The sequence below is a fragment of the Eleutherodactylus coqui genome, chromosome 7 (assembly GCF_035609145.1).
Source record: "Eleutherodactylus coqui strain aEleCoq1 chromosome 7, aEleCoq1.hap1, whole genome shotgun sequence".
Lineage (NCBI taxonomy): Eukaryota > Metazoa > Chordata > Amphibia > Anura > Eleutherodactylidae > Eleutherodactylus > Eleutherodactylus coqui.
In genome coordinates this window covers 54744262-54772239 of record NC_089843.1, presented here as the reverse complement: position 1 = coordinate 54772239, position 27978 = coordinate 54744262, and the positions used below count along the sequence as shown (strand labels likewise).

The following is a 27978-nucleotide window of genomic DNA, read 5'->3' as shown; positions in this document are numbered from 1 at the left end:
CTTGGAGAGGAGGCTCCAAACTGGCTGAGCTTGTTAGGAGTTGTGAGCCAAGCACATGATCGCAGTCAGGTGGTGACTCACAGCCAGAGCAGGACAGACTAGGAGGAAGTTTGCAGGGTTTCTAGCCAGTGGTAAAGGCTTGGTGATACATGAAGGCTGAGGACATGTTCCTATAGACATGAAGATTATGCTACTAGGACTCTGCTGGAGGGTCTCTGCTCTTTGCCTCCTGCTGGGTGAGTGCTGGTCCCCCAAAATCCATCTTACTCATCCCATGGTTTTGCTTAAAAAAAATATCAGGACAGCATTTTTTTTTTTGTTTGCAAACATATTGACTTATAGATGTAGTGGAGCTGAGTTTGTCATATGAATTGTTTGTATTATTTGTGCATTGTGAGAGTTCTTTTATTGGTAGGTTTTGCTTGCAGTCCTATGTAAAAATGCTGCACCTTGTGATATCATCATAGCAAATAACACTCGGCTCTGCTACATAGCTGTTTGTGCTTTCCTGTACAATGGGCTGCCACAAAAAAGTATACTGCATGGTATATTTTTATACCTTAGTGGTCAATGGAAATTTTTTTTTTTAAGGGCATATCCTGGGCATTTACTATTAGGATGTGTCATCAATAGTTGGTAGGTCACTTGGGATCCCTGCCGCTCAGCTGATCCTCTGGCCCGCTGTCAGTGTGGCTGTGTCAGACATCTGCATTAGTGGTCAGGGCTGGAAGTGTAATAGAAGGCATTGCTTCCATTTATTTCAATGGGAGTAAAGCCTTTCTATCACCCTTCAGGCCCTGACCACCGATGCAGATGTCTGGCTCGTCTGCACTGACAGCGGGCCAGAGGGTCAGCGAAGACCCCTGCCAATCAACTATTGATGGCGTATCCTGATGACCGGTCGTTAATAGTAAATGCCCAGAATACCCCTTTAAGGGTTTAGTCACACGTAATGGAATTGGTACAGATTTTTTTTTACCGCAGTAGAAAGTGTGAAAATCTGCATTACTGCTGTAGATTTTGATGCGATTTATTTATTTATTTATTTTTTTTGTACTAATCTCCTGCCATGTGTGACCATACCCTGAGGCTAATTTCACACTGGCGACTGTGTAATGGGGCCATGAACCATGGGCCAATATTGTGCTCGCCAACGTGCGATGTCCCTGTGGATGTGAGGCGTTTTTGTGCTTTAAAACCCCATTGCATCACTTCAGGGAAGTAGCGATCCGCCACCGCAGCTAAAATTCACAGTAGAGGATCGCGAAGTGTTCTCAATGGGAAACCTCACATTGCACTTCCATTCGCCTCACATGCGGTGCCATGCTTTGGTGGCCCCATTGCTAACAATAGGTGAGGCATTTGTGTGTGGCCCTATTGTAAAGATCAGGGTTTATATTCGTGCGTCTCACAACGCGTAAATCTTGCACAAATCTCTCAGCCGTGTGAAAGCGGCCCGAGGGCTCATTCATGTGAGTGTATGTAGTTTGAGCGCATGAAAAATCGCACCATTTCTCACTGCATATGTATGTACGTACTTATTGCACTTCTGGTATGTTTGCTCTGGCCGAGGCCATGTGTTCTTCTGGTAGGTGCCACCGTGACAAGTGACCACGTGACCCTCCCTTTTTTAAACAAAAAAGCCGTATGTACCCCAGTATGGTACCAATAAAAAACTACAGTTCATCACACAAAAGCAAGCCCTCACGGAGCTTCGTCCATGGTAAAATAATAAAGTTATGGAACTTTGAATGCAGCGATGCCAAAAAAAAAAAAGGGGGGCGGGGGGGGGTCATTGTGGAAAGTAAACAAAAAAAAAACATAAAATGCACAGAAAAAAATGTATCGTGATTTATGTTGCATGTTTAATGCTGAAAGGAGAAAAAAAAAAAACTAATAAAAGTTTTTTGCAATTCATTGTAGGTACCCAAAAAATGGTATACATAAAAACTAAAGTGCCCTATTTAAAAAAAAAAAACAAGCCCTCATACGGCCGGGTCAACATAAAAATAACAGTTATGTCTTTTGAAAGGTGTAGACGAAGATCCCTCAAAAAATCGTTGGGGCCAAAATAGGCCGTGTCACTAAGGGGGTCAAAACGGAGGACATCTTCTTCTTCCTGCTATAATTCCCTTGTCCTGGTACTCTTCCACAGCGTATGCGGTTATATGTCAGCTCGCCACCACCATCGCTCCCTCGCCGTCCACGCCTGATGCCAACTGCACTTCAGTGAACAGCAGTGACTGCGGCGCCTGCTCCCCCGGTACACACTCCAACAATGGTGAGTACAAGAGTGGGGTGACGTTCGGACTGCGGGTTGATGGAGTCTGATCACAAGACTAATTGACATGTTTCCACATTACCGCAGTACAAAGTGAACACCGGCGTTTTGTCATCTTGGAAAGCTGCGCTGTGATTGGCTGCTATGGGTTTCACTTTCACATATAGCCCAGTTCCTTAGAAGCCTGCAGTTTTCAAGGATAGTTTGTATGAATATGATATATGTGTGATGACTGCAAATGACCCGCACAGCAAGATAATGTCACTGAGTGTTACTGACACAGGGAAATAGTATATGAGGTGACGGCGCTATGATGGCAGTGCGTAACCCAATAATGGAGGGACAGTCCCTTTTTAAGCCAAGTTCTTCTGCAGTGACCGAGGAGCTTCCCACGGCCTAGGAGTCAGCGGGGTAGAGTTTGGGCCTTGTAGTGGCTCTACTATCTCCCACCTGGAGGGTAACCGGTGACACATTCCAGGGCAAGGGGAACCCAAATAATGGATTACCTTGAGTCCTGTTTTGTCTCGTGACGCCACCGTTCCTTCCACAGCGGGGGATTCCTGGATGATGGAGTAAATCCTCTCCTGTGTAGCTTCTGTGGGGGGATTCCTGGGTGACAGAGTAAATCCACACACACACGGGCACTGTTTAAGACACAGCCTTTAGAAATGGACGGGCAACTGGTCGTTTTACTTAACTTCATGACCAGAAACCATTTAAGCAGCTCTTCATGAGTGATGTGACAGGGCACACACATTCACTAGGCCTTCCTTTCGGCCTCCTCCATTCTGCGTCTATGGGTTGAAGGTACCCACAGACAGCTGCCTTGCACTCCTCTCTCGGACAAAACCAGAACACAACTCCCTCTCCTGCGCAGACTCAGAACTCCTATATGTGACAAAGATACAAAACCAGACAGTCATCCACATACCAGACACTTAAGTCTCTCAGGGCTGCAACATGAAAGACACTGACAACACAATAGTGAGCATACACACTATTTAGGAGGGGCCCCGCTCTACTGGGCCACTACACTTCTATCTCTCTTTGCCCCTTAAGGGACCTTTCACACGGGACGGAATTGTCCGCAGGACGCAGTGCAGATGTGGATTATGTTCTGTTTTTAACTATGGAATTTCTTTTTTTTTTTTTTTTTTTTTTAATAGACTCTAACTGTGGAACTAGTAATTATTAGGAAATTATAATATCGGTGTTTCTGGTGGTGCAATGAGCCACACAGCTCCGCTACATTGCTATCGCATATAAACTGCATGTGATTTATGAACTTCAGACATGTTGGCTCGTAGCTGTAGCATATCTGCTGTGCGAGATGTACAAACTTCAGCTGGTGGCTGAGGTGACATTGCGGCTTGTTGCTGTGTCATGTAAGCTGCATTAGCGTCACGGCAGCGTTTAACCGGCTGTGGTGACATGTTTGCGCAACAGTTTGTTCCAACACTGGACAACGGTTGACGATTAGATGAAGGCTGGATTGGTGTTGGCGGCATTAGCACTTGAGATGACATGATATCACGTTCAGGAGATGTGAAGATGGTGGTGATGGACTATGCTTCAATGTTGTTGGTCACTATGCACTGCCAGCTATGTATGTGGACATTTGTGGTGTCATTTATTGGAGTCTCCACACAGGTGTGCAGCTGTCTCACAACCAGCTACAAACTGCAAAGTGAGTACTACTGTATCCATAGCAACTGAGGCCGCAGGGGTTCATGAGGGATGTAGTCCACATATAATCCCTCATTTAGTGCGCAAGGAGGATAAAAGACCTGTGATTACATCACCGTCATGTGATCAGGGGGCGGAGCTAAGAACCGGTAACTGATTACATGATGGTGACATCATCACAGGTGCTTGACAAAAAGAGGAGCCATGAGCAGCATAGTATATGCTGCTCATGACTCCTCTTTTTATCAAGTGCCTTGGGATTGTGGAGTCACATCCTTGATTTGAGCGCTTCCCGGTACATGGTGTATTGGATGTGCTGCTGACCCAACTATTTTCTGTACTTCTCATCACAGTTACTGTCAGGCTTTGCATGTAGAGGCCCCTTTAGACACGATTATCGCTCAAAAAATGTCTTTTAAGGGACCTTTGAGCGATAATCGTTGTCATTTACATCACAAGATAATCGCTCAAACGTTGAGCCATCACCTTGCGCTCCTGAGGAAGCGGAGAACAAGTGGGAGGCTACTTGTTCTCTGCATCCAGCTATTCATTGCTGGGAGCGCCCGGATGTCATACAGCCGAGAGCTCCCAGCAGAGGATGCAGAAGACAAGCCCCCCCCCCCCCCACTTGTCCTCTGCATCCTCCGCTGGGGACACCCAACTCGTCTTCTGCATCCAGCTGTTCCCCCGCTCGCAGCGCCCAGCTGTTATACAGTGGAGCACTTTGAGAGGATGATGCAGAAGACAAACGGGCGTCCCTGCTCGTCCTCTGCATTCAGCTGCCCCCCCCCCTGCTTGGAGCGCCCAGCTGTTATACAGCTGAGCGCTCTGAGTGGAGGATGCAGAAGACAAGCGTGTGTCTCGCTTGTCCTCTGCATTCAGCTGTTTCTTGCTCGGACCGCTCAGCTGTTCTGCATCCTCCACTCAGAGTGCTCGGCTGTATAAGACAAGCGAGTGTCTTTGCTTGTCCTCTGCATTCAGCTGTTTCCTGCTCGGACCGCTCAGCTGTTGTACAGCCGAGCGCTCTGAGCGGAGGATGCAGAAGACAAGCGGGGTGGCCCCGCTTGTCTTCTGCATCCAGCTGTTTTCTGCACGGAGCGCCTGGCTGTTATACAGGGTATAGAGAACGCAACTGGACAGCAGGATAGTATCAGCTGTATCCCGCTGTGAATTCCTGATAAGGCTCATCGTTGTCTTTTAGCACGTTGAAAGACAATGATGAGTGACGGCTTAACAAAAACTGCACGATATCAATGCAGTTAGACACAACGATTGTTAAAAAGATGGCTTTGAGCGTTTTTTTTTTTTTTTTTTAAAGCGATAATCATTGTTTAAATGGGCCTTAACTCAGACAGCACACACAGACTGACGGACAAGTGGTCGTTAGCACTTTGATTACATCTCCTGTATGGTAGTTATCCACAACAACGATTCCACAAGATGTCCCTAAGTCCACAGCAAAAAAGATTTCCGTTGCGGAATGTAATTTTGCCTTTTTTGAAGTTAAAATCTACGTGACTTTACAGCTGCAAAATTCAAGCCCAATAGGGATTACACTGTGACGCAGAAATGTCTGTGAAAGGTCCCTGTAGGGGTGGCCTGGTTACTGGACAATGTCCTTCAATGGTGCTCACTGTAATAAAATGACAAACTAATCAGAACTTGCCCCTCCACCACTAGGATCCAGCGCTGCACCCGTGGGGTGCTTATGGGTTGCTTTGCCACCTAGAGGCTTGAAGATGGACTCCGAGTCTGCCAGCTATGGTGGCTGAGCTTCATAGGCTTTATAATACACTGCTATACTGCAGTATAGCAGTGTATTAGATATATGATCCAAAGTGGTGATAATGCAAGTTTTTCTAGTGGGACAAAAGTAATAAGTGGAAAAAAATTGCATTATCTTTTCTTCACGTTTTACGTAGGTCAATACTCACACTTCCCCATTTTAGTTTGTAAAATTAAAATCTATGCAAAAAAAAACCCACATTAGTGTCACCATGTTTGTAATGACCGAAGTAAAAATGTTATTTAACCCGTACCAGCGCAAAAAACCCCCCAAAAGGTGAAAATGGCTAACTTTGTCTATCTTGCCTTACAAAAAATAGAATACAAAGTGATCAAAAAATTGTATGGATGAACAAACTGTACCATAAAAAGTACAACTTGAAACAAAAAAATCTTATTCTTTCACAGTGGTGTTTACAAAAAATGTTGGGAGGGGCCTCTGAATGCGGCGATAGAAAAGAATGCTTATCTTTTTAAGGGCTAATTTACACAAGGTTATATCAGCCGACGTTTTCACGGTCGGCTGATATACGCTTCTATCTGAGCACCCCTCACCAGTTCTCTGCCTCTCTCCTCCACTCTGAGCAGTTTGCAATGGGAGGGGGCATGACAGGGGTGGAGCTAAGCTGTCACGCCCCTTATCCATAGCCAGCAATAAGAGTGATCGGGATAGAGCGGAACTTAGCTCCGCCCCCCTCCCATTGCAAACGCCGAAGTGGAGAAGAGAGGCAGAGAGCCGGTGGGAGGGAAGAGGGAAACTGCTTAGATGGAAGCATATATCGGCCAGGCGTGAAAACGCCGGCCGATATACCCTTGTCGGAATAAGCCCTAAGTGTGAAAAAGTTGCAAAAGGAAAAAAATATATAAATTTAGTATTGGCATAATCGTACTGGCCTGCAGAATTAATTTAACAGATTTATACTGCACAGCGAACAATGTTGAAAATTTAAAAACAAAACATGCCAGATTTGCCTCTAGAAAAAAAATTGTTAATCGAAATGTTATGTTCCCAAAAATGGGATAAATGAAGCTTAGAGTTTATGCTGCAAAACTCTGTCAATGGAAAAATTGGTTGGTCATCACCACCACTCTCGCACATGCTGTTGGCAAAACACCTCAATTTTAATCATGGTGTTTTGCTGCGATTTTTAAATATTTTTATTTTTTTCTAAACCCCCATTTTCAGACGCCGGTTTCCGCCTCCGACAGCATGTTTTAACACACGCCATCATTTTGATTAGGTGTGTTAATCGTGGCAAAATAGAGCAGACAGTTCGAGCGCATGTCTGTGAGGCCCCATTGAAATCAATGGGAGCATAATACTTTGATTACCGTGGCTTTCAAAACTCAGCAGGAAAAAGCGCATGTGTGAGTGGCCTCAGGTGCAAACAGGCTTCAGCACTACGTAATGTATATTTTTATTGGTTAAGCTATATAGAATCTCCTCCCTCCCCCCACTGTCCTCAGGCCCCGTATACAAACTAGCCTTTGTCCCCCCAACATGTGGTCAGGCAAAGACCAGTTCCTTTGTCTCAGAAGTTTAGGAGGGCTGGAGAGAAACCCAAGATATAATTTCAGTTTCACTGCATACCTATGTAATTTAACCCTAGAGAGGCTGCATTGGAACTTAGACTTATATTGGGCTAAAATATATAATATATATTTCTCCTTTCATCATGCCATTGTCCAGCAATTGCCACAGCGAATGATACCGCTATCAGCCTCTACAGAGTCAAATCACTACAGCTGTGCAATACATCTAGTTTATACAAATCAATAGACATTTTACACTAATCATTTCTACTACAGCAAAGGGAGCTTTACTATGAGTCATAAATGAATATTTCCAGAGTGTCATCCCAATGGCCCCATTTGCATATGGAGGTTGCCCTCTGACCCAGGTAGGGACAGGAAGAGAGTTTAAAAGCACCTCCCCTTCCACCCATGCTTCAGTGTCTTCCTGTCCCTACGGTGGGACAGATGAGCAGAGAACTCCAAGCAAGCTATGGAGGAAAAGAGAAAACTCACCGCACGCTGTGCGATCCCCCTGGAGGGGTAGAGGTTGGGGCCGCATACTCCCGAGTCCCTGCATCCCCGACCTGCACCGCCGACGGAGCCGTAAGTCGCCTCAGCAGCACAGGTCTCCCTCGTGCGGTCCGCATGTTCTGGCCGCTGCTGCCGCGATCAGATAGTTCCTCCTGGCAGAGGAACAGCAGCGGCGGCCTCCCGGAGCTCCTGGATCCTCGGTGCGCATAGCGGTGACATCATCCGGTGGTGACGTCACGCGCTCAACGTAGGGGGCGTGGCTACCGGCGAGAACCCGGAAATGGCCCCAAATTCAAAGTTTCTCCCATGTAAAGCAGGCTCTACTCCATGGAGATATCCTGCTGACTGATTAGAAGTGCCAAACAGCATGTCTACCCGCGACAGCTCAGCACAAGAGGGAGAAACAGATACCCTACAAGCCGTGAGTAGGCTATATGCCAAAAAATGGAATGCAAATTACCGCTTGTACTGGATTGGATGCATGTATGTTCCCCTTTTTCTCTCCTCTCTCCCCCATTGTTGTATGGGTTAGAGTCCAAAGAGTAAGGCGGACCCCAGAAAAATCTAAAATGTGTCCTCTGCATCAAAAAGCTTGAGTAAAAAACCCCTATGCAAGGAGTGCACAGGAAAAATACTAGCAGAGGAAAAAACGGCGTTTAAATCTGACATCCGCTGTATGATCAGGGCAGGCCTCTATGGCATCCCTTCCCCAGGCTCAGCCAGGTCCGTCACGGGTCCCTAAAAGGCCAAGACAAACCGAATCGGCGAGCCCAATTTCCGGTGAATCCCTGGAGCTCCTGTCTGAAGGAGAGCTAGAGGACCCGCCAGTACTTTTAGAGGATGAGGAAAAGTATTCTCTCCTCAAAGGACATTGCGCACCTCATCAAGGCGGTGAGGGAGACAATGCAGATAAAAGAGGATCACCCACCTAGGATGGGCCCTCCTTCTGTCAAAATGGCCGAGCGGTCTAAGGCGCTGGATTTAGGCTCCAGTCTCATTGGAGGCGTGGGCTCAAATCCCACTGCTAGATAAAATGAAATGTTCAGCGGCCTCCGGTCAAGGAGAAAGACCATGTTCCCGGTCAACTAGACCCTCTGGCCCTTTGAAGATACCTCATCCGATGGATAAGAAAATTGACGGGTTAATGAGGCCTGGGAGGCAACATCCTTTACCATCGGGACCAACATAGCCTCGACTTCTGTGGCCAGATCGATGGTCCTATGGATAAACAGGCTGGAAGCATCATAGATTGGGCCCCTAGAGAGGAGTTAGCCGGTTATCTTCCCCTCCTAAAAATGGCTACCGATTTTCTGGCCGATGCATCAGCGGAGACAGTAGCAATTCGGCAAGAAGGGCATTATGGCTGAAGACATGGGCCGCAGATGTGACATCAAAAAACAAGCTCTGCGCCATCCCCTTCTAAGGGGAATACATGTTTGGGCCCGTCCTGGACAATATCCTGGAGAAAGTCGGCGACAAGAGCAAGACCCTTCCCGACAGACAACCTTACAGGAAACCATCCTTTCCGAGGCGCCAGCCACCTCCCGAAGTTAAAGGGAAGACTGGAAGATGGTCGTACCCCAAGGGAGGTCGGGGTAAGGAAGCTTAACCCACTCCTGAACAAACGGGGTAGATTAGCAGGCTATCTAAGTCAGCGGCAGGGGATAACATCTAACCCCGGGGTACTCCAAGTAATTGAAGCAGGGTACCGAATTGAGTTCTACACTCTACCCCCTAGGAGATTCCTCATAACCTCCCCTGGGTCCCTACAAGGGAACGTCATAAAAGGTGTACAGGAACTCAAGGACTTAGGGGTCATTGCACAAGTCCCTGATTATGAAAGGGGTGAGGGATTCTATTCCCCCCTATTTCTAATCAAAAAAAACAAATGGTTCCAGTAGGACTATCCTTAACCTTAAGGCCCTAAATAAATTTATTTCATATAAAAAAAAAAAAAATTTTAAGATGGAAACAGTGAGGTCTATCGTCTCACTAATAGACCGGGATAGTGTAATGTGCACTATAGATCTCAAAGATGCATACTGTCACGTCCCAATAGCTGCAGTCCATCACAAGTACTTGAGATTCGCTCGGCGGGAGGGTGACAAGATCCAACATTATCAGTTTACGGCCCTTCCATTCGGAATCTCCACTGCTCCTCGGGTGTTCACAGAGATAATAATAGAGATGGTAGCCTATTTCAGACGGAACCAAATCCGTATATTCCCATATCTGGATGACTTCTTGTTAGTGTCGAGGACAGAAAAGACTATACGTATAGACCTATCTATGGTCTTGTCCACCCTAAACAGCTTAGGGTGGATAGTCAACGAACAGAACCCTGGTACACAGAAGGTATACCTGGGTGTATTACTAGACTCCTACATCCAGGAATCTCGGCTTCCATCATCTAGGAAGGAAGACCTCATCCAAAGAGTAACCTCCCTCTGTCAGGCTACGACGGTATCTATCAGAGAAACAATGAAGGTGTTCGGCATCCTAACAGCCTGCATACAGATAGTACCATGGACACAAGCCCATACTCGACAACTACAAGGGTTCATTCTTGCCAGGTGGGACAGACGGCAGACCTCCCTGGATAAGAAGGTGAGCCTGTCCGTCCGAGTCAGAGTCCCTACGCTGGTGGACCTCACAGAGGAACCTAGGCAAAGGTACCTCCTGGTCGCAAGAACCTACTGTACCCATCACAACAGATGCCAGTAAAATAGGATGGGGAGCGCAAGTAGCCGACCTAAATCTACAGGGAATCTAGGACTCCCAAGTAGCTAAGCGCTCATCCAATTTCAGAGAATTAAGGGCAATCTGGGAGGCCCTTCAGGCAGCAGAACCCCATTTAAGAGGAAGGCATATTAAAATTCTGACTGATAATATGACAGCTCTGTCGTTTGTTCGTCACCCAGGGGGAACGCGACACCTGCAACAACTGGCGATAAAAATACTCCGCTAGGCGGAATCCAACGTGCTGTCTCTCTCAGCGATCCATCTAAAAGGGTCCACAAACGTTGTTGCCAACTTCCTGAGCAGACAGAGCATCCTTCCAGGAGAATGGGGGCTGAACCAGTGAGTCTTCGACCAACTAAGCTGCCGGTGGGGAGAACCGCAGATAGACCTGTTCGCCACGAGGGAAAATTCAAAATGCCGGGACTTTTACTCGCTGAATCCAAGAGACAACCCGTGCGGGGTAGATGCCCTGTCCTAAAGCTGGGACATGGACCTAGCATACGCCTTTCCCCTTTTTTCTTTTTTCCCACTGATTCCCCCCCCCCCCCCCCCCCCCACACCCTCAGGAAAAGTCAGACCAGCAGGGTGTCAGTCACCCTAATTGCTCCCACGTGGGACAAAAGGCCCTGGTATCTCCTACTAAAAGCCTTGACTATTCGGGGTCCACTCCCACTACCAGTCGTGGAAGATCTCCTGCTCCAGGGCCCGCTAACATACCCGGGGGTCGAAAAATTGAATCTAGCAGCATGGATGCTAAAAGCATGATACTGCGTGGAAAGGGACTCTACCATAAAGTAATTACTACCCTGACAAAGAGCCATAAACCTATCACGACAGCCATCCATGATAGGATACGGAGGAAGTTCACAGACTTCTGCAAAATAGATCCAGGGGAAATCCCAGGGATTGACATACCTGCAATCCTGGAATTTTTACAGGCAGGCCTAGAGAAAGGCCTTAGCCCAAGAACCCTTAAGGTTCATACAGCAGCACTAGGATCCTACCCAGACTTCCCCTTAGCAGAACACTGCGCGGTGCGTAGGTTTCTTAAAGGAGCAGAAAGACTTCGACCCTTTATTAGAGAAACCTTCCCTACCTGGGACCTAAACTTAGTCCTAAATAGTTGCCAACCCCTCTCCCAACTCTCCCTGAGATTACTCACGCTAAAAGTTACCCTTTTAGTCGCTGTAACTTCAGTTCGGAGAATAGGGGAATTACAAGCCTTATACTGTATTGAACCGTACATGGTAATACAAGATGACAGAATTACCTTTTAAACTGGACCCAGCCTTCCTACAGAAGGTAGTGTCAAATTTTCATAGGGAGCAGACAATCACTCTGCCCTCCTTCTGTCAAAATCCCCGCAATGAAAAAGAATGAGAATTTCATAGCCTAGATGTTAGGAGAGCTGTTCTAGCGTACCTAGAGGCCACCTGCTCTTTCCAGAAAAATAACCTCTTTATCCAATTTCAGGGGCCGGCAAAAGGAAAGACGGCATCTAAGGGCACCATTGCGAGGTGGATCAAGACTGCCATCCAAGAGGCATATAAAGCCAGGGGCCTCGATTCCCCCGGGAAAAAATTAGAGCCCACTCCACACGCGCTCTCTCCTCCTCTTGGGCAGGAAAAGGCCAGGCGTCTGCCGAGCAAATTTGCAAAGCAGCCACCTGGTCTAGCATACATACGTTTATCAGACATTATAGGGTTAACGTCCAGTCGGACAAAGACCTGGGCTATGGACGAAAGGTCCTTCAGGCAGTAGTCCCGCCCTAAAGCCACGCGTAATTTGGTATACTCCATATGTAAGTGGGGCCGTCGGGATGACGCTCTGGAAAGATATGGATTACTTACCGGTAGTCCCTTTTCCAGGAGTCATCACGACGGCCCATAGTTCCCTCCCTCGTAGAAGAACTTATGTTCTTTCAATGTAAATATGACCGAGTAAAGGTAAAAATTTGGTTTAGTAAACATTGTCCAACATAATAATTTGTAAGTCACTGAAGCATGGTGGAAGGGGAGGTGCTTTTAAACTCTCTTCCTGTCCCTACCTGGGTCAGAGGGCAACCTCCATATGTAAATGGGGCCGTCGTGATGACTCCTGGAAAAGGGACTAGCGGTAAGTAATCCGTATCTTTCACATCAGTCTGCTCTCACAAGCTCTTAGGAAAGTAGTTGAAAGAAATTACATTGTCTAAAAGTGTTTCAGTTGTGGGTCAAGTACTCTGTATTGATAATGCAGCGCCCAGGAAATAGGCCTTCAGCCAAGGGGACGGCGGGGTATATTTTGGCAGACAGTTCATGGTGGCTCTTTCCAAGATGGCCAAAGGATAGCCTATCCCAGCCACACGTGGGGGCAGACTAGGGGGATTTAACTTAATTATCCAAACAGTGTCCTTATTTGTCATCGTGACGCCAGTGCCGCTGGATTAGTGACAAATCGCCCACACGAGTAAAGATCAGTCCACAACAAAATGCTTTCAAAACCCAGGGGCACACTGTTTCCTTTGACTCACGGTTAACTTGGTTATTTGCAATTACAAACAGTTCACTTGAGCTTACATTTCTTGACTCATTCGAATTAAAGTACAGTTCGTCTCCCAAGGCAGGCACATCCTCAGTTTGTTATCTGATGGACGCTTCTCTTGAGGCAAACTCTATTACACATTATCTCTTTCTCCCCTGACCTAATACTAGGCACTACAGAAGCTAGGACAGACAATCTACATAATACAATTTCCAGACACCAGACATTAACTCGTTCATGCCCTGTTTACTGTTAATACAGATAACACACTGCACCATATACCCCTCTCAACAGGGACAGGAGACAAAGACAAACAGGTTATGTGCTGGAGGAGTGCAGCAGGAGTCTGGGGTGTGCAAACCTACCGCTGGCCATACTGCAGCTTATACACAGTCTCAGAGTTCATGCATATGTCCACTTTTGTGATGAAAAGTGAAGTTGAATTTTTCTATAGGGCGGGGCCACCAGCAACCAATAAATTATGGTAAATATTGTACACCATTGTTTTGTTTGTGTTTTTTTTTTTGTTGTTGTTTTTTTCCATTTTGTGAGCTTCCACCAGTTTACTGTATCCTGTTATCCAATTGTTTTATGGTGTACAACCCTCTGAGGCTATTCTTTAAAGGCTGTGGACTGGGCCACTGTCAGCACCTGGCAAACCTGGGCACGTGCCGGGGCCCACTGAGCCTGAGGTACTCGTGGAGGGAGGTTGAGCTATTCTTCATTTTTTGAAATTGTCTTACAAATCGCTGATAGTTGCAGGAAGTCAAGCGCTGTTTGCTCTGCTGCCAGGGCCTTCTGTACCACACAGGTAGTGCAAGATGCCAGTCTTTCCGCATGATTCTGGCCAGAAGTGGCCAGCGAGAGGGTGGAGGACACAATGGGAGGGTGATGGAAGTGAATGAGTTTAGTTTATATTATTGCTGGGGCACAATGGGGCCTGACGTATTGCTCAGGGGGCACAGTGGAGCCGATTAATCACTTGGCGCACAGTGCGACCTGTAAATCACTAAGGAGGCACAGCAGGGCTTATAAATTATGAAGGGACAGAACTGGACCTACAGATTTATGAGGGGCACTACGGGACCTATACATTACTAAGGGGGCCTGCTATGACCCTTTCAACCAGGGGCCCATGCAACCATGGACACTCTTGACATGGAAAAAATTATTTTTACAAGTTAGCGGTTGCCTTGACTTTGAAGTAATGGAGGTTGCAGCCTGACACTCACTGCAACATCTTTATTTTATTTTTTTCACTTTCAGACCCCCTTCTATGCGGATAACTACCCTTTCCTAGTTTCAGACGTTTTATTTGGAGGTGCCCCAATAATGCGTGCTTTCTATGAGTCCAGGATGTTGCTGTCTTCACCAGCTTCACTACTGGACTCTTCTCCTACATCCCATGAGAGCTCCTCTACGGGGTGCGGACTGGCACTGATGCTGAGTGTGTGAGGTGTTCCTCCCTTCCATCATCCTGCAGAGTGTTATTTTGCACTCTTCTTTCTCTATATGCCTAGACACAGCCTGTCTGATTCCCCACCTCCATTCTTCTGTACAGTACAGCCTGTATGATCTGCCCTCCCTGAAGACTTGGGCGTTTTTCTCCCTCAGCGCTCTCTGAGCAGCCAGCTATGTGAAGGAGTGAATTCATACAAGCGTTTAATTTCTATTTTTGGCTTTCTGTCTCACTGTTTCGTTTTTGGACCCAAGAGATGGAATTAAACTGATCCATTTTTACCGCCTTTGATTTTAATAGGGTTCTTGAAAATCGGAAAGCTTTCCATTTACTTTCATTTCCTCAGGTTTCAAATTCCTGTTTTTAACCCATAAACCCTAAAGGATCCTTCACTGAGTAGATTCATAAAACGTAACTTTTAATATTTCATTAACTAAAAAGTAAATGGGGCTCAAGAACAAAAGTGAGTAATCCTCCTATATAACCACCACTCCTCCCTAAACCCCAAAAGGATGTACATATTACTCCAAGCGTGGGATGTGATCAGAAGCTCATTCCACTGCCTACACGGTGGGTGTCGGTTATCTTTGGCAGCTGACACCCACCTGCAACAGTTGTGATCAGATCTCACGCTGATGGTAGCTGTTAACCCTTTAAATGTAGCGGTCAATTCTGACACGGGCATTTAATTGCCCAGATCAGTGTTTGGGGGTCCCAAACGGCACCTTCACAAAGTGACCGCAAGGTGTTGTTTGGCTGTCATGGCAGCCCAGGGACTTCTGAAGGACCCCAGGGCTGCCATGACTGAATGTCTGTCATAATACAGTATTAGGCAATACCATGGTATACAGTATACGGTAGAAGCAGAAACCAAAATTGGCAACAGCACGCAAAATAAATTTACTATCAGAGGTATACATACCTATAATCTAGCCCCATTAAATAATGCAAGGTTCTTAGTATATAATTTGATCAAATTACATTGGCCCATCTACCAACGTCCAGGTGACCAAGCTCTCAGATGGGTCCTAACATTAGTACCAGGTGGATATCTTAATCTGGGAAAGCTGAGTTCCTACCTCTCAAAATGCTCCTCTCTTGGGACTAAGCCTACAAATAAAACCGGGGAGGGTAGGATACCATATAGATGTTCCAATAGGAGGAACAGGAGGTAAATGGGCGGCAGGTGTGCACGGTTATTAAGGTGTTAAAGTTGTTTGGTACTATTATAGTGCATTAAATAGTTCTAATCAAAAATACAACCTGTCTTGCAAAAAAAAAACAAAAAAAAAACAGGCCCTCAGACCAATATGTTGCCAGAAAAATAAGTTACAACTTTTAGAAAGTTGGGTGGAGAAACCAGAAATTAGAAAAAAAAAACCTCTATTCTTGAGAGGTTAAAAACACCATTAATGGTGGCAAAAACAGACCCGTTTAAGGCCTCGCTCGCATGAGCCAGTCGGATTCTGCATGTGGGAGATCCACAATGGATTCCGTCTGAGCCTGGCTGGTGGCCATGCATACCTTCCTGAACTATAGTGCGGATGACCGCATAGGGTCCTGCTCAGTACAGTTTTTTTTTTGTTTTTTTTCTTTGTTTATATTTCCCATGCTGTTGCTTAGTGATGACGCAGATACCTGCACCTGTATGCAATGTTAAATGTTTATGGGCTGTGTGATTGCTGGCAAAAAAGAGCATGCTGGGATTTAAAAAAAAAAATAAAAATTTTTTTTCTTCTGCTCAAAATGCATGCTTTTCAATGACTGCGTTTTACCGCGGATCGTCTGCGGAGTCTGTAATACAATTCTGCACGTGAGTCCAGCCTAATTCTGTCTTAATGCCATCTCTTGGCTCAAAAAACTGAGATTAGCGTGCGAATCCACCCTTACAAGGACTCTACAAAATGGTAGGAACTTTTTAACGAAGACAATTTTTTTTGGAAATGTCTTAATTTTGTGTGAGGATGCAAATATACAAAATTCAATACGAAGATCTCCAGAGTCTTTGAGGTGAAAGTGACCCTGTAGGCCCAGAGAAAAGGAAAATGACCGAACGGCTACTCTTATCTGATGCACACTGTGTATTAGTATCCATTGGTAGTCTAAGACACTGCACGCTGATCTGACTGGTCAGTGTGGCTCACATGGGCAGCGCTGGCCAATCAAAGCAGCGTGGAATGTCTTCTCCTAATGCACAACGTACTTTAGGTGGTCAGAGAAGCGGTTCGGCCAGCCTGGTTTCTGGAGGGTTTCTTGAACCACCTTCCCTAGTTCAATAGATCGCCCTGTTGGGTATACTAATATGACATGTACCCTTCTTTTCTAGATACGGAGTCGTGTTTCTGCTGTCCCAGTGGCTTCTGTGTAAATGCGTCAGACTGCATTCTGTGTGCCTCTGGTTTCTACCAGCCGCAGGGCGGTCAGCTCGCTTGTCTGCCATGTCCTCATGGACTTTATACCAAGTAAGGAACTTTTTATACTGCTATAGTGCAGCAGGAGTTGGTATATAGCAAAATGGGCTGAAGCTGCCATATCAGAAAAACCAGGAAATATTTCTGAACTGCTAATTTACACTGACGTATTATTTTATATGTTCTTGTTGCAAATCGGTGATTGTATAATTGTCCACAGCACCACCTATTGGAAGATGGCTACTGTATGAGTCAACTTTTTAAAAGGCCTTGCAACATGTCTAGGAATGTAAGTCAGACTAGAGTACCCATACACAGACAGCTGTTTCTGGGTTATTGCCCCTCATCAGTGTACAGTAGAGTTCTGCTTGGCTGCCTGAGAAACCATCAATGTGAGTTGTGGGTATAATATTTATCCTTGTGAAGAGAACCATGAGATGTAGGGGAGTCTTATATAGGCCATGCAGTGCACCCTGGGAAAAAGCTATGCAAATCACTGATGGAAAAATTCCTCCACAGCGCCACCTATTGGAAGGTATCTACCCTTTGAGTCAATATCTCACCTTTTAGTAGGCCTAGCAACATGACCATGGACGTAAGCCAAATCCCTATCCATGTACAGACAGCTGTACTTTCCAATAGGTGGCACAATGGAGGAATTATTCTATCCATTTGCATAAGTTTTTCCCAGAGAGCATTGCTTGGTCCATAAGAATCCTTAGACCTGCATGGTGTTCTCCACAAGGAGAAACGTGACCCTCAAACCCTTTGTTCTTTTCGAAAGTTTCTTATACTGTAGCATCTAATTTAAAGAGGATCTTTAATTTCTCCTGTCATCTGTTTAAGTAAATACTTGTATCTACTAAGAAACAACATTTCTGGAGCATCTCTTGTTTGAGCATTGCAACTTTCCAATGTTACACCTATTGGAAATGCATAACTCAATTTTTTTTTCTCTCCTCTGCGATTTTAATGGAAATACGGGTATATTGATAAATTGACAACTGGGTGTTATCATTCAGTGTTGTAAATGGGGTGTATCCTTACATTCTCACACGGTCAGCTCTGATTGCATAGTGTCAGACACCGTAGGGACCAAGAGGAACAATGACATCCAGTTGTCAATTTATTCATAGATTCCCAGGTGGTATAACAGAGGAATGTAGATGTGTGTTTTTTTTTTTTTGTTTTTTTTTGGGGGGGGGGGGGGGGGGGGGGGAAGAGATGCTACAGATTTGTTTTTTTTCATGGTGAATGCAAATCTTTACTAAAAAGGCTATGCCAGGAGAGCTGATGAGGCCACTTTAAATGCTCTGGCTTGCCATGGATGAAGTTGGCCCAGTTATCAGCTGCTCGGCCTCAGTTTCTGACTTGTGAAACCCCCCATCGCTCAGCTGTGAAGTCCAGGGGAAGTTGTAGCTATTGAGGAAACTTTCAGTTGGAGAACCCCTAAATACCAGGCCGTATATACGGTGCAGTATGCCGATCTCCATACTGTCATAGAGGCTCAGCTTCTTGGTGTCTCTTATCTATATGTGGATGTACTGAGCGTTGCAGTTATCATTTCTGTTTTTCATCATTCAGCACAACAGGAAGTGTAATATGCCAGCCATGCCAGCCGGGGTACTTTACTAATGACACCGCTTCTGTGTCTTGTACGCCATGTGAAAAAGGTAACATCATACATGTTTACTACAGTGATGCCCAATAACCATGTGCAAAGTCTATAATCACCTATAATCTACATAAACAGCTAAACCCTCCCAGCATTCATTGCAAGCTACGTATCCGCACAGAGCTCGCTATTGTGACTTGTAGTCTACCCCTCTTCCCCTGCATTACAGGAACTCAACTGTTAGGGGTGTTGACTATTTCCAATAACAACCAGCAGAATTGTGAATGCAGCTCTGGAGCATAATACAGGCTATAACTCGGCTCTGTAACTATAATGAGCCCTATAGCAAAAGGCAACCCCATCTGGATGTGACTTTGGAGTCAATCACTTGCCACTAGGGTTTATTTGTTACACGTCAATTCACAAACAACCTATTAGATCTTGATGATCTCATGTGTGTACAATAATGGTAAGGATTATGATAATTACACTGACTTGTATTGGTTCTTGATGGAAGGCGGGCCAGCAGAAAGAATGAAAATTATTAATATAATATATTCTACACACCCGATAAGGTTTATTCAGATGCATCTTTTTAAATGGATACAGCTCAATGCCAGTCAGCCATACAGCAAGCCCAAAGGACAATCCAAGAATCCCGCCTGTTTCTTAAGTGTTCATCTTAATATGGCACAAGAAAGCGAGGCGTGCAAAGATTCAATGCCCTTTTCTGTTTTTCATGTTTTGTCTACAAGTCAGATGTCTTGGTTGTTTTCAGCCGTATGGCCTGGGGACAATTATGGTGCCAAGACAACAATGTGTGAATACTGGTTAAAAAGTAGAATTTCAAGAAAAATCATGTGATGTTCCTCGGAAGGCGTGACTGTACAGTTGTCTGTCTGATCTGCATCTCTGAAAGGGGATCTTTGAATTAAGGATATTCCCTGCAGCTCAAACAGGCGATATACCTGGGCTTGTAAACTGCTGGAGATGGGGCTTTACATGTCTGTGGCTAGACTTGTAGGTGTGACAGAGGAAGCTTTGCAGCCGGCATTTCACTAATGTAATATATGAGAGTTATCTCTATCGCTAGATGATGGCTGCAAAGCTTCCTCTACAGATCAGGAAGTGACAGACTAGTATTAGGCTTTGGGTACTTTTGGAGGGATTGTCAGGTGCTGGCCGCTGTCCCAACGACTGTCAGTCCTGTGCTCTCACAGGCGTAATAGCCTTTCAGAGAATGGAGGCGGTGCATGCCGGAGAACTCTTCCAGACACCCACCTCTATTCATTGCCAACAGCAGAGTCATAACTTGAAGCTCCTGGGCCCCAATGCAAAACCTGTAAAGTGGCCCCCAACTATAATGCTTTATTCATAGTACTGGGCTTCTTATATGGAGAAGAGAAACCTTATGGGCCCCTAAGGCTCTTGGGCCCGGGTGCAACCACATCCCCTGGAGCTTCACCAGTGGCCAACAGTAAGTTTCTCAAAGATGAACAACTTTCTACTTGTGAGAAGTCACTCACTAGACATTTAACCAGTATGATGCCATATGCCAAAGGCAATAAACCATAAAGATGCATTGGTAACCTAGGTTAGTATAAGCTGACTAAGGCCTCATGTCCACTGGACAAATAGATTTAGGAAATCCGTGCGGGTGTCCTGCAAGCGGTTTCCGCAGACATAGGGATGCATTGGACACCCGCAGGTAAGTAAATACCTGCAGATGTCAACTTTCCCTGCCGCGTGGATCGCACGTGCGGGAAAACACCCGCAGCATGCTCCATTTTCTGCGGGTCTCCTGCAGACTTCCATAGAAGCCTATGGAAGCCATCCGGATCCGCAGCACACCCGTAGCTGAATTTCTGCTCTTCAGCACGGCAGAGCAGGAATTAAGAGTGCATGCTGCCGGCATGCCGAGTACATCCACCGGGCAGAGGGAAAGAAGATCTGGCCACGACGGCCGGGAACCCGCAGCGTCCGGACAGGTGAGTTAAATCATTTTTCAGGCCTCGTGTCCACAGGAAAGGAGGGACCCGCTGCGGGATTCTGCATGAAGAATCTGCGCGGGCCCGAATTTCCGAGTGGACATGAGACCTAAGTAGGGGTTGCTGGTATCCGGCTTGGTCCGTAGAGCTCTCATCATTGGGCCTGACTAATTATATGCAGTCTTGTATCTTCTAGGGAAGGCAGTTTTGGCTCCTTATACTCGTCCTTATTGATCTGTGGAGACACAGGAAAATGTTTGTCGCGCCCCGTCCATGCGGTCAACAGTGGCTGATATGGAATATTAGAATTTAGATAGTGTTCTTTAATAGTATGTAATAAAAGTTTATATTTTAAGGTCCCACGGTTTAGGGTTTATTGCCTCTGGCATATGGCATCATACTGGTTAAAGTTTAACCCAAGTGGGTCTTGAGCCCGCTATTCTTGAATTGTGAGCTCACTAGACATTTGTCGCTCATTCCCTTTTTGAGTCCCACACTTACAAGCGCTGCGGAATATGTTGGCGCTATACAAATAAAGATTATTATTATTATTATTACTACATGTGCCAACATTTGTCCCTGTGTACCAGTGCTCTTGGTGATCAGTGTAAAAACCGCAGGATTTCAAGTTTTTAGTTTTTTTTAAAATCTAGTTTGAAGTTGAAAGGGGGAAAAAAAAAAATCAACAAAAATTCTTAACCTGATTAATGAAAAAACTTAATTTCTACATTAGGTTGTCATTTGATGACACATTTCCTTTAGGATGCCCATCCATGTTTTTAGGCAAAGCTGTAAGGACTGCAATGGCATATTGGTTGTGTCACCCATCTTCCCAAAAAACAGATCTAAATAGGATGGTACAACAGGGAGTGAAACCTCTTGACAGAAGGGAAAAGCACAATGATTTATATGAACCGGTATTGATTTTACCAAGAAATGAGCACAATAAGTATCCAGGTTGTCGGCCTGCCGGCTCCTGCCATTGGGCGCTGCTATGATGTTGCATACAATTATTAAATCAATGTTTTTGGCGATTTTTAATTATGCGATTGTCATTATGTCTTTTTCCCTTTTTTGTAAGGTCACTTTGCATCTGAACAGAATGCATCGAGATGTGAACTTTGTCCGAAAGGAACGTTTTGCAAGTAATATTTTTTTGTCAATGTATGTCACTATCTTAAAGGAGATGTCCCGCGCCGAAACGGGTTTTTTTTTTTTTTAAACCCCCCCCCCCGTTCGGCGCGAGACAACCCCGATGCAGGGGTTAAAAAAACCACCCGCACAGCGCTTACCTGAATCCCGGCGGTCCGGCGTCTTCATACTCACCTGCTGAAGATGGCCGCCGGGATCCTCCGTCTTCGTGGACCGCAGCTCTTCTGTGCGGTCCACTGCCGATTCCAGCCTCCTGATTGGCTGGAATCGGCACGTGACGGGGCGGAGCTACACGGAGCCGCTCTCTGGCACGAGCGGCTCCATAGAAGACTGCTGAAGACCCGGACTGCGCAAGCGCGGCTAATTTGGCCATCGGAGGCCAAAAATTAGTCGGCTCCATGGGAACGAGGACGCTAGCAACGGAGCAGGTAAGTAAAAAACTTTTTATAACTTCTGTATGGCTCATAATTAATGCACAATGTATATTACAAAGTGCATTATTATGGCCATACAGAAGTGTATAGACCCACTTGCTGCCTCGGGACATCTCCTTTAAATATAAACCCGGCACACATGAGCTTTACAATAGTCCATAGGCTGGCCTTGCACGGGTGTATTGTCATTGCGCGTTGTGCATGCAGTTTTTCTGTGAAAAACATGTGATACCAATACCCATTGATTTGTATTAGGCAACTCACACCTGCAGATTTTTTTTCGCCCACGTATTACTTGAGACGTGCGCTATCCTGGTGCATATTACTGGCAAATACATGCCAAGATAGTGTATGGAGAATGGCCGCACCAAGCAAGCATGCATATCATTGTGCACTTGCATGCAGCATGCTGGCACATATGTTCGTGAGAGTCCAGCCATATGCGGAGTCCAAAGTAGGCTTAACTACACATCCTGCTCTGCTCTCCCCATGCTTTATACGGCAACTTTACTTGTTTAGTCCACCAAAAAGCCAGTACATGGAGAACTGATTCCAAGTACAGTAAAGCTAGAATAACCTTGGAAAACAAAAGACCTATTGAAGTTGTAGTTAATTTATTTTAAAGGGTTTCCCCCACTAAGTGATGCCATGTTGCTAGAATACATGCACATTCTCTGATTCATGGGGGCCTCATAAAGTAATTGCTGTGGCTCCTTAATGGATGACCACCCGCTGTGCAGGGAACTGCAGCCTAACCTCATTCCGTTGAAGGGTGTTGCGGTGGACGACAGTGAGGGGAATGGCTCCTTTGAGTCTTGGGTCATATAATAATTTGTGTATTCCATTACAACTATACAATGTATTTCAATATATTCATGTCTTAATTCTGCAGCACAAGTTTATGTACTCACTGCACAACGTGCCCTGAAGGACAGGAAGCTCTGGAAGTTGGCTCCGTACAGTGCTCCTTATGTAGTCCTGGTAAAATATACAATTGTGCTGATAGTAATATATCAATACCTGTTTACAATAACTACAGATTATGATTTGCATTGCTTTCTATAGATGTCCATAGACATTGGCTAAAAGTTGGCCAAACCTGTTTATTTCATTGGGTTCAGTTGACCGTGTTATTTTCATGGGCCTCTCTCAATAGCAGATGGCAGGTCAGAAGGAGGGACTGGGTGTGTTGTAGCTCAATCTGCCCTATCCTATGTTCTAATGCTCTGACAGGGCTCTAGAATCTGCTTATTCCCCTATTATGGTGGAGTCAGGAAAACCAGCTGGCCAAGTGTTTTAGCCGAGAGCTTACTGCACGTATATGGCCAGCTTTATAGTCTGTAAGTAAGGGTACTGAATCGGAGAATGATTGTTGGCCACTTAAGCACCTGACCCCCGTCCCAACAACTATCGCTTCTATTGTTATACACAGGAGCAACAATCGCTCGCTAAATGGAGGCGGAGCGCCATGGAGAGCTTTCAGCCCGCCTGTCTCCATTCAGAGTCAACGAGCAGTTGGTCATAGATTATTGCCTGCCTGTTTACACAGGCCGACAGTTGCTTGGTTTTAAAGTGGGCTGAAAACCAAACAACTCCGTAAAGTGATTCTCACTGACCTGTCATATCCAGGCCCGTGTAAAAGTACACTAAGACAGGCAACCCCTTGCCCTATACCCTATATGTTTTGAAGATTATAGGAAGTCTCAATCTAGGAATATTAGACTGCAAAGAGAGTACCTTTAGCTAAAAGACCCAGTGTATAAATAAAACCCTTTGTACAGAAAGTACTGTTGAAGTTGCTGGTAGGTAAGCACTGTTCTGGTCATTGCAGTTGGGTGCCGACAAGTGGGAGGAATTGCACCCTCAAAAGAATCTCCTGAAGTCATAGGCAATGAGGGGTGAATCCAAAGAGGGCTCGTTTGGTAACACTAGATGACAATGGATTCTTGTATTTGCTTATGAGGGTAATAGGATTCCTTTTCTTTCTTTGGGTAATTTTAGGCACCAAGAGGCCCTGTCATACATCCAGCCCCATCCCATGATTTCTTAAAAAAAATAGTTTAAGGGACCACCTTTCAATCTATTTCCTGGTTTTCCAACATGCCTGATTCTTCCTTTCCACCAACAACTGCAATTAATGGAGACTCAGGAGTCTACTATACATTTTTGTAAAAAAAAAAAGAATAAATTGTCTCTTCCCTTGAAGGAGTTGTCGGAACGGAATTAAACTTTTTTTGAGTGACTGTAATGTTGATATAAGTAAGTGATTACAATATCAGAGCAAAAGGAGAATTTAGTGTGGTCAAACTGAACACTTGAAGAGAGGCTCAAGTGCCCTGTTGGACTGCCTCTAGCTTGGATGCAAGCAGGCTTGGAGGCTCTAGTGCCCTGTTGGACCGCCTCTAGCTTGGATGCAAGCAGGCATGGAGGCTCTAGTGCCCTGTTGTCCCGCCTATAGCTAGGATACAAGCAGGCATGGAGGCTCTAGTGCCCTGTTGTCCCGCCTCTAGCTAGGATACAAGCAGGCATGGAGGCTTTAGTGCCCTGTTGGACCGCCTCTAGCTTGGATGCAAGCAGGCATGGAGGCTCTAGTGCCCTGTTGGACCACCTCTAGCTTGGATGCAAAATGCGATGTGTGGGTATGGAAACATACTAATTCCATATCACTCCACATTTACTGAAACTGCGACTCTAGATAGTGTAAATTCTCTTGGAATTCCTGCCATTTTTCCAATAATGTGCTCCTTCCCAAACTCTGTTAACTGGGTGAAATCTGTGTAATAGCATCGTAGAGCTCTGCACAAGTGGAAAAAGAGCTCCACTACACACAAGTGGCCTCTGAGAGCCTTTTATAGCCCAAAGCTTGAACCACTTTTAGAGCCTCAGGTGACAAGACCATGCATTCAATCACCACAACTCAGCTCATTTGTATATCTGCCTGAGATGGAACTGCAGGACGAGTTTTGCAGCCAAAAGACAACTACTTTTTTTGGCAGAGTATTTTCAACAAACAGAATTCTGTGTTTTTAAGATGAAGCAAAATGACAACTCCTTCTAGGGCGTGATTTTCTTTTTTGGCCAAAAAGTGTATATTACTGTTAATTGCTGTTCTGCTGAAATTGGCGAGTTATAATTGTGTGGACCTTTCCAATGGCTAGTTTGTTACATCAACTTGATACAATGTCTCTCTGGATTCTGATGTGTTGGTCTCATACATAACATAAATCTGTTACTCCTCTATTTAGGAATGTATAAAGGACATGGTGATGGCCAGTGCAAAGATTGCCTTGATGGTGAATACCAGGTGAACTGGGGAGGAGATCACTGTGATGTGTGTCCTGTAGATCACTACTGTCCTGTAAGTATTTAGCAGCAATGATGATCTACATCCATAGACTTATACCGTGGAACAGAACTGATTTTCTGTTGACCAAAGGCTGGACTGCCATTACACCATGAAAGCATTCAGGGGGCACATTGCTTCCCTGATATCATTAGTGAAGGGAAGCGGCAGATTCACACTTGTGTCCATTATATAAACTCTACGTGGTTTAGTAAGGAACATTGCTCCACTGGAGAAAATGGTACATGGTCGTATTATGGATTTGTAATATAGGCCACATAGAAATCTTTTCTGTATACCTCCTTTTTTTCCCCTCATGTATGCCAAGTGAAATAGAATTATTCTATTGCTTGTCATACTAGGGAGTACCTACAGCTTCGCAATACAGAACCAGGGTATTCTGCAATCTGCTGTAAGCATTTTCTAAGCGAACAATTTATGAGGTGCCATTTTTAACTCAACATGTCCCATAATTGTAGCTAACATGTCATGGCTTTCCTCTACTGTATCCCTAGATTGACTATGTGAATGATGTTGTTCCAAGTACATTCTTTGTAAAAACAAACCAAGCCTATAGAAGAAATTGTCGTTTTGTTGCAAAAAAGTTACATCTCAGGTAGATATGCAAAAAATTAGATGAACGGTCTAGCTACCCTTCGCTTATAAAAAGGCTCTGAGGCTACTTATGTGTAGTGGACCTTTTCTTCCCGCTTGTTGACCTCTAGACGTCTATACAACGCAATCAAAGATTTCTCCCAGTTATGAGTCTGAGGTGGGTGGGGGCATTATTGGGATGTGAGAAGCTGGATGGTCGTATTGACCAATTGGCCGCCACCTCGGCTGATCTGACCAGACTGTTAAGAGATGTTGGGACTAATGCATGCGTAATGGCATGCACACAAGGTGTCTGGGCTCAGGCCATCCTTGACAACCAACCAGGGGAGAGGATCATCCGACAAGCACGAGCAGCTCCAATTGTTTTGCTGTCCGCCATCCAGGGACAGGTGGTGTCATCGCTACAGGCCCGTGTCTGTCTGAACCATTTCCAGGTGCTTGGCTGAAGGATATTTCGTCTTGTGGTGCCCAGTACATCTACTGCCTTTTGACACCCAGCCACTGTTGCCTCCATTTGCAGTGGTGGTGTGAATGACAAAACTGGATGCTATGGAGTGGAACCAGGTTGTCTTCAACGACAAATCCAGGTTTAGTTTGGGCACTGACGACGGCCGTGCTCGTGTCTGGAGACCTAGGGGTGAGTGCCTCAATCCTGCCTTTGCTGTGGAGCACCACACTACCCCCACTGCTGGTGTGATGGTCTGGGAGGGCATACAAGTCGGTCACCCCTAGTAGCGGAACGATTGACAATGACAGCTCAGCGCTCTGTTTAGGACCTCCTGCAGCTATATGCGTTTCTCTCAAGGCGGCTTCCAAGAGGCATTTTCCAGCAGGATGATGCCCTGCCATAGACAGCAAGGGTGACATAAGAATGCCTCCACAACATTGGCGCACTGCTGTGGCCTGCCTGGTCACCTATGACCAGTTGGTCCCATATTTCGACAGCCTATGAGTTTGCATGAACTAGAGGCTCAATTACAGCAAATGCGGACCAATATGCCACAGGGTACGATAAGGGACCTGCATGCCTCCGTGGCCACATATATATGTAGACATCTAACTTGCATCTTCTCCCCGACAGAGTCCAGACATTGGTCCCATCCGTTGTCCTGAAGATGCATTTTGTCCTGCTGGGACCATGGAGCCGAGTTATTGCATGGAGACGTTCTTGCGCAAATATGGCAACAACTGTAGACTGGCACCTCTCTCGATCCTGATAATTGTTGTTTGTGCAGTTGGTAAGTTGAGTAAAGATAAACACCGGAAAACTATTTCCAATGGAGGATGCAGTGTTCTTTCAGAACTATCCCAGGCAGTTGGACAACTTCATGCTCTTCTCAACTAGACCCGAGTGTAGCACTTATACACATACTTGTAGCCGTTAAGATATATAGGATTGCACATGGTGGTAGCCAGAGAACATCCAAAAGAAAAAACCTTTAATCATTTTGGGTTTCTCTCTACAGTAATATTTCTCGTTGTGATCTACATCGTTCGAAGGCAGAAACAGATGTCTGAGATGAGACGGGTCCTAGGCTCCACGCCCAAGTCTCCACTTTTACATTCAATTAAATCTTCCAGTTCTGCATATGGGATTACTAACGATACAGAACCCATGTACGCCGGATGGTAAACCTGTGGATGTCCACTCTGTTAACACAACCTCCAGTCACTGGTTGGATGCATATTGGTCTTGTGCTTCTGTATATATCACTGTACACTGGATGGTGATGGTGGGTGTTCTGACTTGAATTATTCTCTTACATTCACTTAAGCAACTTATTTTGTACAGACTGTGAATAGTCATTATTTAAGGTTTTTCCTCTTGTTCTTTATGTGCCTGTTTAGTCCTATTTATAGTTGTTTGTGAAGAAAAATAAATTTCTACTTAGTTTCTA

At 45.4% G+C, this 27978-nt stretch overlaps 1 protein-coding gene across 1 annotated transcript; it reads left to right on the top strand.

Moving 5' to 3' along the window:
- Positions 1-75: 75 nt before the first annotated feature.
- Positions 76-27978, top strand: LOC136572455 (signal peptide, CUB and EGF-like domain-containing protein 2). The gene is made up of 9 exons (XM_066573029.1): positions 76-236; positions 2156-2281; positions 16849-16984; positions 18518-18606; positions 21618-21681; positions 23015-23103; positions 25368-25480; positions 27162-27318; positions 27547-27978. Exons 1-9 carry the CDS (start codon positions 179-181, stop codon positions 27711-27713), a joined length of 999 nt encoding a protein of 332 aa, XP_066429126.1. The 5' UTR covers positions 76-178; the 3' UTR covers positions 27714-27978.